At 46.2% G+C, this 9903-nt stretch overlaps 2 protein-coding genes across 2 annotated transcripts; one reads left to right on the top strand and one right to left on the bottom strand.

Annotated features, from left to right (window-relative positions):
• Positions 1 to 21: 21 nt before the first annotated feature.
• On the top strand, positions 22 to 6502 carry ABAT (4-aminobutyrate aminotransferase; the record flags this gene model as incomplete). The annotated part of the gene is made up of 7 exons (XM_008937347.1): positions 22 to 94; positions 733 to 881; positions 1834 to 1971; positions 2419 to 2586; positions 3265 to 3411; positions 4822 to 4933; positions 6134 to 6502. Coding segments are annotated over 7 exons (909 nt in total), but the record flags the coding sequence as incomplete, so codon positions are not given.
• Positions 6503 to 9118: 2616 nt separating this feature from the next.
• Positions 9119 to 9781, bottom strand: TMEM186 (transmembrane protein 186). The gene has a single exon (XM_008937345.1). It carries the CDS (start codon positions 9779 to 9781, stop codon positions 9119 to 9121), a length of 663 nt encoding a protein of 220 aa, XP_008935593.1.
• Between the last annotated feature and the right edge of the window lie 122 nt (positions 9782 to 9903).

The following is a 9903-nucleotide window of genomic DNA, read 5'->3' as shown; positions in this document are numbered from 1 at the left end:
CTGCCCTGCCCTGCTCTGCTCTGCCCGCAGGCCCCTGGCTGCCCCGACTACGCCATGCTCTCCTTCATGGGCGGCTTCCACGGGAGGACCCTGGGTAAGAACGCGCTCCGGCAGCACCGCCCTTCCCTGGCTCTCCTCTCAGTCACAGTACTGGGGAGAAGCTGCAGGCTTATTGAAGGCTTGCCCTGGGAGCCCCACCAGCACTGGAACAGAATATTTGAGTGACAGTGTGAATTAATTTTACATATTCTTTAAAAAATTTCTTTTCTGAAAGTGTCTTATTTTCATTTCTGAATCCAAGGTTTCCTGTCTATACTAGTAAAAATCTGACTCCTGGGGTAAAATCACCACAATATACAGACAAGGTGTCACTCATTTTTCCCATTTTACATCGGCTCAGTCCCTGTTCTAAACGTGCTACCCAAGAGTGCTGTAATTCTGAGCTTTAAGAGCAGTTGTCTTTGGACAGGTGAAACCCATCTTCTCTGAGCAGCCTGTTCAGACTGACAGAGGATCTCCTGCCCAACTGGAACTGTGCATGTGGAAATTTATGTTTACATCTTAGAGCAATCCACTTAAACTAGACTAAATCTGATTACCCAGTATTTCAGAAAATGAAGTAAAACAGCATTCTGCAGTCCTGGTGTCAGGCAATTTTTCACCTCTTGGTAGCTTTTTTCCAGTATTGTTCCTAGACAGGTATTATTTTAATTTTTGCTTTTCTGGGTTTAGGTTGCCTAGCTACAACTCACTCTAAAGCAATTCACAAGTTGGACATTCCATCCCTGGATTGGCCTATTGCTCCATTTCCAAGGCTAAAGTATCCCCTGGAAGACTTTGTGAAGGAGAATCAACAGGAAGAAGCCCGTTGTTTAGAGGAGGTAAAAAATCTACTGGCAGCTTTCTGTTGGTTTTGGTTTGAAATAATGAATAGCGTTAGGGGGGTTAACTGCTTTCATTAAAAGAATGTTTTCAGGGGTTGGGACAGCATGTGATTAAAACAGCATTCACTGTTGTTTACAGTCAGAAGTTTGGCCCTGCCTTTCAGAACAGCTTACTTGGAATTAGAGGTCAACACAAATGTTACCAAAGTGAAGTTTCACATGCAGGAGAAGTTCATTATATCACAGCGAATTTGACTGTCAGATCTTCCAAAGGGACATGGACTAAGAGAGAGCACAGCGGGTATCATCCTCTGAAAGAAAAGCTGTGCCAGGATTTCAGGCTTTTCTGTGGTAGCGTTCTGGCCTAAAGCTCTGATCCTACCCATGGCTGCAGGGAGTGAGTGGGCAGGGACTCTGTTCCTTCCCTAGCCCAGGAGAAAGGAAAGGTGGGCAGAACAGAGCTGGAGGGGGAAGAACTGTCACCAGGTACCAGATCACGGGATCCCCTGTTGGGCTCACTGGGATCCGGGATCTGTCACTTGGAAGGGCTCAGTCCTGAGAGACAGGGTGGGGAGTGGCTGGAGCTGAGGCAGCAGCCTGAGTGTGGAGGGTGGGGCTGAGGTGTGCTCCACCAGCCCCACAGCACCCAGCAAGGCTGCACAGAGACACAGCAAAGACCCTCACTCAGACCTGCTAAGCCCAGGCCAGGGCAGGCACAGCAGATTCCCTGTTTGCTCCTTGGAAGCTTGAGGAGGGGGAACTGGGATGCACACAATCCTTCTGCACAATCTGTGTTCAATGCTGGAGGACCTACTTGTTAATTCCTTGCACTTCCCAACACCTTTGTAGCCAGGAGTGTCCAGGAAAAAGTTGAAGTTCTGTTGCTAAGATTTAATCCTTCTGTGAGAAAATGTGCAAATGTCCTGAAAGCAGAATGGTTCATTTACAGGTGGAAGACCTGATTGTAAAGTACAGGAAAAAGAAGAAGATTGTGGCTGGAATCATTATAGAACCAATACAGTCAGAGGGGGGGGACAATCATGCTTCAGATGACTTCTTCAGAAAGCTACGAGATATTGCCAGGAAGGTAATACAATACTTCACTGCTCAGGGGGTGGTAGCTAAACATGCAAGCACTTCCTGGTGTCCCCAGGGGGCTTCATCCCTGCCCTGGGCACTGTGGGAGCTTTAAAGGCCTCCTTAGTAGCAGGTGGGGTAGTTAGACATCGTACTTCCCTCAAGAACTTTGAAAATGGCACGCTGAGTCCTCCCAGATATTTTCAGGTATCCTCTAGAAATGTTCAAGCCTATATAAAAATGTGTGAGAATTTCAGTAGAACAGATGTTTCTGTTGCTTTTCTGAAAAAACAGCTGAATTTTTAACTGTGAAATCTAGTGCCCAGGGAATGAATTGGTAGGGGGGGTTATGGGGAGGTTGGGATTGGTGAGGGAGGAGGGAGGGATGTTGCATGTATTTCCCCCTTCCCCAAGGGGGGCACTTTTGGCCCACGTTCCCTGCTCCTCGTCTCCCCAGCACGGCTGCGCGTTCCTGGTGGATGAGGTGCAGACAGGAGGTGGCTGCACAGGGAAGTTCTGGGCACATGAACACTGGGGCCTGGACGACCCAGCTGATGTGGTGACATTCAGTAAGAAGATGATGACAGGAGGATTTTTCCACAAAGAGGAGTTCAGGCCAAATGCTGTAAGATTTTCAGTGAAACTGGAACTCTGTGCTAACTGGTGACCCATTCATGAGGAACTGCAATGCCCATGGAAGAGACAAGTTTTCCTTCAGTAATGCAGGTTCAGCTAGGGGGAGCTGCTATTTCACAGATACTTCACTGCTCTTCCAGTTGCTGTTAGAAAGGTCATAAAGCTGGTGGGAGGGAGTGGAGACCTGGGTTTGAACTAACCTTGTGTACAAAATACAAGCACAAACTGGCACCTTTTTCCCTAAGGCAACTGGGTACCTTCAGAGCTTGCATGTCAGCAGTATGGATTCTGTCAGCAAGATTTCTTCTTCACACTAGGAACATTTTAGATTTAATAAATGGGGAAACAAAATGTAAGGGAGGAGTGTAAAGCTTGAATATAAAACCTGTATAGATGAAACTAATATCTGTGTCATCTATAGTGATGGTTCAATAAGATGTCAAAGCAGCAAGACAGAATGCACTCAATTTGTAGCATAAAGCAGTTGCCCTTTGTTTCTCCTCAGCAGGGCATCTGTATTTTGCTCTTACAACAGAAACAAATGTTGCCAAGATGAATGAGTGCTTTTTCATATACCAGCTGTTTGCATGACCAGTTTGATGGCTTGCTTTGCTCTATTGGAGTGATTTCCCTGTTAATATGTACTCTCTTTCCACCCTTTCCCAAGCCCTATCGGATTTTCAATACCTGGCTTGGAGATCCATCCAAGAACCTTATGCTTGCTGAAGTCATTAAGGTTATTAAAACAGAAGACCTTCTAAACAATGCAACCCATGCTGGGAAAGCACTGCTGACTGGGCTGCTGGATTTACAGGTAAACATCTGGAAGGATCAGAGATAAAGAAGGAGAAATTTGCTCATCAGGTAGGATCTGACTTCATCCAGTTTAAGCAATTGGAGTGAGGAACTCAGCTGGGGGATAGACCACAATCATAACTTGCTCGTTTAGGTTCCTCACTGGAAGCCTGAAACACTGTGTCCCACTTGGAACTGAAGTAAACTTTCTTTTACTGACTTAAGAATGCTGGGTTTATATAGTTCCAAAATAAAAGGTGACCCCCAAAGTATCTGAAGGCACGGACTGCAGCTAGGTAAATTATTTTGCTAGAATTCTTTGTTACCACACACAGCTAGTATTTTGTTGTCCCCAAAGTTCTTCTGAGAGTACCTCATGTTCTGTCACAGTTCCATTGGCTGTTGAAATAAGAGAATTGATAGACCACAATCATAACTTGCTCGTTTAGGTTCCTCACTGGAAGCCTGAAACACTGTGTCCCACTTGGAACTGAAGTAAACTTTCTTTTACTGACTAAAGAATGCTGGGTTTATATAGTTCCAAAATAAAAGGTGACCCCCAAAGTATCTGAAGGCACGGACTGCAGCTAGGTAAATTATTTTGCTAGAATTCTTTGTTACCACTCACAGCTAGTATTTTGTTGTCTCCAAAGTTCTTCTGAAAGGAGAGTACCTCATGTTTTGTCACAGTTCCATTGGCTGTTGAAGGAAGAGAATTGCAGCTTTACCCTCCCCTGATTAAGGGAAATTCATTCACAGCTTCAGCTGCAGAGCCCCACACAATAAAAGAAAATCAAATGGGCATTTAAGGGTAGGCTCTCAGGTGTTCACCTCCCAAAAGGCATTTAACACAGGATAAACCCAAATACAGCCTCTGCTCTCTCTAGAACTTCAAGGCATAGCAAGCAGAAGACAAAACGAATTATAATCCTTATACTTTAGAGGGCCAGAATGCAACTAGTACTAGTGGAAAAGGTTACTCTTAGGGAGGATTGTAACTGACAGTGGGTGAAGCAGATGACACTAGTGAGCAGCTTTGTGCAGCACAGGAATGAGCTGTTTTCTAGCCCATTGCAGATTACTTATGGTCAGGTTTCCCTGGAGTGCCTTTTAGATGTCAGGGGGTTTACACTCACTTCAGGAGGCTCCAAGCAAGACTCTACCTGAGCTAGCTCAGGGGCACAAATTCATTCTTGCTTCCTGCTCAGACGTTTACCTGCTGTGTGAGGAGAGAACCCATCTGCAGTTGGGCTCTGCAGCCTGTGGCTGTCCAGACCTTTGTCAGAAAGGGGTGGCCAGGACACAAGGCTCTGTGATCAGTGCAGCCTGTGCCAGGGCTCTGCTCCAGCAGGTTTCCATGTGGCACAGCAGAGCCTGCCACCCTCTGTTGCAGCACCTGCCAAGTGTGCCTCCTCACCTCTCTTTGCAGGCTCGTTACCCCCATCTCATCAGCAGAGTGAGAGGGAGAGGAACGTTCTGTTCCTTTGACACTCCAAATGATGCGACTAGAAACAAGTTAATTACAATAGCCAGAAACAAAGGTAAGTTGCTGTGTGTGGATTAGCTTCACATGACAGATGGTACCATACTCAATGTTCAGATTTTCCTTCCTCAAATGGCGTGTGTGTACTGCTGTATCAGAGGGCAGAAGTGAAATTACAAACAAAGCTGTATTTGGACTTTTCTAGAAATATGCGTGTTTTCAGAGGCATCAGATCAGTCTGTTGCATGGTGTGTACATTTACCTTTCCCTGTCTGGCTAACGTTACTGGAAGAGATCTGTGTAGGTAAGGCACAAGGTTTTGTGACACTGCTTTCACATTCATCTGCAGTGACCTTAGGTGCACCTAGGCACAGTTTACTGCTGGAAAAAAGAGCAGGAAAATGAGAAGAAAGTTAATGGAACTGTCACTCAGGAAAACACAGGGAGAAAAACTGAATTTTGTGGAATACCTAATGATGAAATGCAACGAGTTGCCTAAAATGGGCATAGATTTACAAGTCCATCCCTCTTTTACTACACAGCTCTTACCTTGCTGTAGACAAGCCTACATATCAGGAGGGGATCTGAAGTCTAACATTCTCTTTTAATTTAACTGGGGGAGGCCTCTGTGTTTAACACTGTCAGGTTTTGCTGTTACTCATATCTCTTGAAAGGAGGAGGAATGATGTATTTAAACTGTCCTGAAAACAAAATTTTTAGAGTGTAAAAGACATACATAGATACTTTTTTGTTTGTGGAAACTGAGCCATCAGGGAGGGAAGGCAAGCAGTAAACCAAGGCTTAGAGGCAAGGTAAGCACAGCTCCAAGGTACAGAATTTCACTGGCCAGAAACATTTCAAAGAATTACTTGATTTTAGGGTAAAAAGAAAAAAAAAAACCAAACATGCATTTGAAGTGCTGCAGGAAGAAGTTTGCCAGCACCGACGTCGTAACTTTATGTAATTAAAAATAATGTAGCTGATAACAAAATGTCAAAAACCTGCTGTGTCTTGTTCTGGCACTGCCCATAGAGTGGTGCAGGTTCAGTGGTATTAGTTCCAGCATTCCAGGAGTCTTATAGAACAGCTACAGGCAGTTGTGGTGTTCTCTGGAGTTCCTGTGAATCTTGAGTCTCCTCTGCACTGCTGTCTGTGCTGCATTGCAGTTGGTGATCAGTTATTTGGGAGCTGCTGTTGGCCTCTGCAGCGAGGTGCCCCATTTGCAGTGACTGGAGGGCCTGCTCTGTTCTCCTTGCAGGGGTTGTGCTGGGAGGCTGTGGTGACAGATCCATTCGTTTCCGTCCCACGCTGATCTTCAAGGACCATCACGCACACCTTTTCCTCAACATCTTCAGTGACATCTTGGCAAACTTCAAGTAAAAAGCAGTTCGTTGCACTGAACAGCTGATTATGAAATTAGTTTGCATTAATTCATGTCTTCTCTACTTACAAGATAAGTGTAAAGTCATAAACTGAGGTTTGTGTTGTCTGTAACCCTGCTCCATGCCAGCTCGACCCCGGCAGAGCGCTGGTACTGGTCACCAGCAGGTCCCTCAGCCGTCCCACACTGTGCGTTCCTGCCAGCCCTGGCCCTCCATCTTCTGGCTTGGGCCACGCTCACTGCAGAGTCCTTCCCAGCCCTGGCTGCCTGTTTGTCCAAGGACGACCTGGTACAGCCTGTTGCCACAGGGAATCCCAGTGCACGTGCCCGTGTCAGAAGCAGCCACTGGCCCGGCACAGCCCTCAGAGCCACGCGCCCTTCTCCAGTGGCAGTGGGAATGACACCAGTGTCTCCAGGAACGCTCTGCTTCCCACCACTGCCAAGTATGGTATTTTACAGCCTAGTTTCCAGCTTTATCCCCTGAGTACAGGTGTCTGCCACACCAGGATCAGGGTGACATCAGCTGCCCTGTGCCCAGCCTACACAAGCTGCCCTGGCACTGGCAGGGTGACTGAAGCACTGGTACTTCTTCCTCATCCTGGAGTTTATCATTTTGACTTGTCTTACAATCAGAAACAGAGAAAATTATACCCTGACATGGGATTTGACAAAGCTTAGAGAATCAGGTGAAGCACATCATTTCCACCTTTGTCAGCTACCTATAACAGATCATTCTACATTTGCCCATAACACACTGTAGCCATTAATTTATCTAGTACAAGTTCTTCATGAATACTTGAAGTATTCTGTAAAACCACAGAATTGCTTGATCTCAGCCATGACCTGACATCAGAGCCACTGCAGTGACAGCCTAGTCCTAACTGCACAGCTATAATGCAAAGTAATTCTATTTTTCTTTAATAGTTTATTCTAAGTCACTGATACCTCACAGCTCTTCTGGCACAGGATCAAAAAGTTCATTAATTTCTCTTCAGAAAATTTATTTGGATGTCTCTTTACTATATGTGCCATTTGCTTAAGGCTGACTTCAACTAAGTCTGGTGCCTTTTTGTTTTTTTTGTTTTTTTTTTTTCTTAGCTATCAAGCATCTGGATTTTGCATACTAAGTTTAACTTACTTTGTTATGCACTAAAAAACAGGGACCACAGAGGACTTCACCGTTGTCCTAGTAGGACCTGACCACAATTTTTAAGTACGTAGCAAGAGACAGAGCAGTTAAAACATTTACGTGTTCAATGCAGCTACCAAAATGTGAAAGGTTTATAACCTGCTTTGAGAAGTGCTCAAGGTTTTCCCATTTTGAGTGCTGGTATGGGGAAACTCAAGTACATTCACTTCTGCTAGCTTAAAAATAATGAGATTTCTGTAAACCTCTCTGCACAAGCCAGAATTCTGGTACCAGCTGGTCAGAACCTGAGCAGGTTTTTGAACAGAGGTTGTAGAAATCGGGGGGAAGGACTGGTAACCTGGTGTTCACCAAGACCTCGCTGTCATCACTGTCCTCATAAGTGTATCATCAGCAAGAGCACAGTCAAACCAAGAACGGTGTTTGGCAGTATTTTGGGAATTAGTTTGGTCAACATATCAGTGCAGTAGTTCTAGTTCGCGTCTCTAGCAAGTCTTGTACTTTCACAGAAGCAAAGGTCCAGTAATTTGAAGTCTTACCACATCTTCACTTTTGTTATGAATACTCTAGGTGTTTTTATAATTTTTACTGACACTCAGTAACTGTATAATTGTGTACAACATGTCGATGAAACCATGTTAGAGAATACATAGAAAGCACTGCAGCTGAAGCATATAAAGTTAATATTGTTTACAGCATACTGTGGACAGTGCCAAATAAATGTTTAAACAAATACTTAACTACACTTCATGGTGTAACTAGTAACTGCACACGGGTTCGTAACAAATGGCATCTCATCTGTAATCAATATTCTTAAATAAAATATTTATAATTGAACTTCTCCAGGGCTTTTTTTGTGTTACACCTCGTTCCTGCCCCAGCTGGCTCACAAGTGGGTGCTGAGTATCTCCTGTGGGGCAGGGTGGTCCCAGCCTCTGCCCTTCGCTGCCGGGGGGCTTCAGCCAGGAACCATTTCCTGCTGTACTACATCTACCAGCCAAAGCTTGACATCACGGAGCCCCCATCAGAAGCAGTTAACACAAATAAATGGTAAGTCAGGGTTAGCCCGTGCACTGGAATAGCAATTGAAGTTAATGCATCCCTGACCCACAGCAAGCCAGAGGTTTCAATACGCCTGAGTGCCTCGGGTTGAGACAGGGGCAGGGCTCATTTTATAAACAGACAACAAAATCGTTAGAGGTGTAACAAGTTTATTTAAAGAGGTATAAAATAATGAAGATGTATGTATACTAAAGGAAAAAAACACCACCTTGTACCTAAACCCCTGCTCCAGGCACCCAAATACACCAACCACCCACACAAAAAAAAAAAAAAAAGGGAAAAGCAAAAAAAAAGCAAAAACATTTGCTGAAAGAAACAATGAATTTAAAGTGAGGATGTTCTGGCCGAGTTACTGTGTTTCACTTCAAGAGCTTTCCTGTTTCAGAGCAGCCTCCGAGGGCAGCTCAGTCAGTCAGGTCAGTAATTTGGCCGCCTCTCCGCCGGTGCCAGCGCCCCGTGGGCATCGCCCAGACACCAGGGAGAGCTGCTCACACCTCAAACAAGCTGCCAAGGGAATTAATCCAGGGGACTGTTCTTCGGCAGTTCTACTGTCAACACCGAGTGCACTTCCCAGCAGGCTTTGCACAGGAAAATGACACAATAAGCACAATGAACGTGGAACAGGGAAAAATCACTGGCAATCAGCTGCCGTATCACTCAAAGTCTCCAAATATTTGAGAAAACTTCTGTCTGTCTACAATCTGGCCATACTTAATTGTGAAATATAAAACCTCCGTGCTGTTGTACCGTTTGAACTGGAGAAGCAGCTCCCCCTTGTTATCTCCAACTTCATCCAAAGTCATCACTGCCTCTCTGGGACAGCAAATGTCATTCCGCCTTCCCCAAAACGTCAGGTGGGCCACTTTGACAGTACTGCCACTTTCATTTAAGTAGATCAACCCAATAATTCGCCGGAGAAAGTGGCTCATGCCGTACAGCATCACCCCGGCAAAGAGCGCCACGCCGGCGCTGTAGGCGAGGGCGCCCTGCGAGACCAGCCCCTGCAGGTAGAGGCAGCAGACGGGCGGCAGCACGGCCGCGGTGCTGGCAGTCTGCAGCAGCTTCAGCCGCGACAGCACCCGGCAGTACCTCATCCCCGGGAACCTGTACACCAGCTTGAACTCCTCCTGCTTCTCACCCGCAGCCTTCTGCGGGGCACCCCGCCGCGCCCCTCGGGGGGGCCAGCGGCAGCGCGGGAGGAGTGGCCCCGACGCGCCGCTGGCTCCCGCCGTCTCCAGGGGTAACTGTGGCTTTGTGGCTGCAGACGAGCCCGTGTGCCCAGGAACCAGGGTGAGTGAGCGTCTGGCTTCTTCCATGACTTTGTCCAGAGCTCATTTTGCAGACATCTCCTCAAAGACGGTGCCATGCAGACTTTAGTCCTAATCCTGCAGAGCCCAGCCTAGAAGGAAATATTCCCACAGGTCACCATTTGAGTCTT

Source organism: Merops nubicus, unplaced genomic scaffold (genome assembly GCF_000691845.1).
Source record: "Merops nubicus isolate BGI_N331 unplaced genomic scaffold, ASM69184v1 scaffold3623, whole genome shotgun sequence".
Taxonomy (NCBI): domain Eukaryota; kingdom Metazoa; phylum Chordata; class Aves; order Coraciiformes; family Meropidae; genus Merops; species Merops nubicus.
The sequence above is the reverse complement of the archived record's forward strand: the minus strand, read 5'-3'. Positions and strand labels throughout refer to the sequence as shown.

What these genes read in the sequence shown, in the direction of transcription:
- TMEM186 (XM_008937345.1), bottom strand. Translation starts at nt 9,781, where the DNA reads ATGGAAGAAGCCAGACGCTCACTCACCCTGGTTCCTGGGCACACGGGC.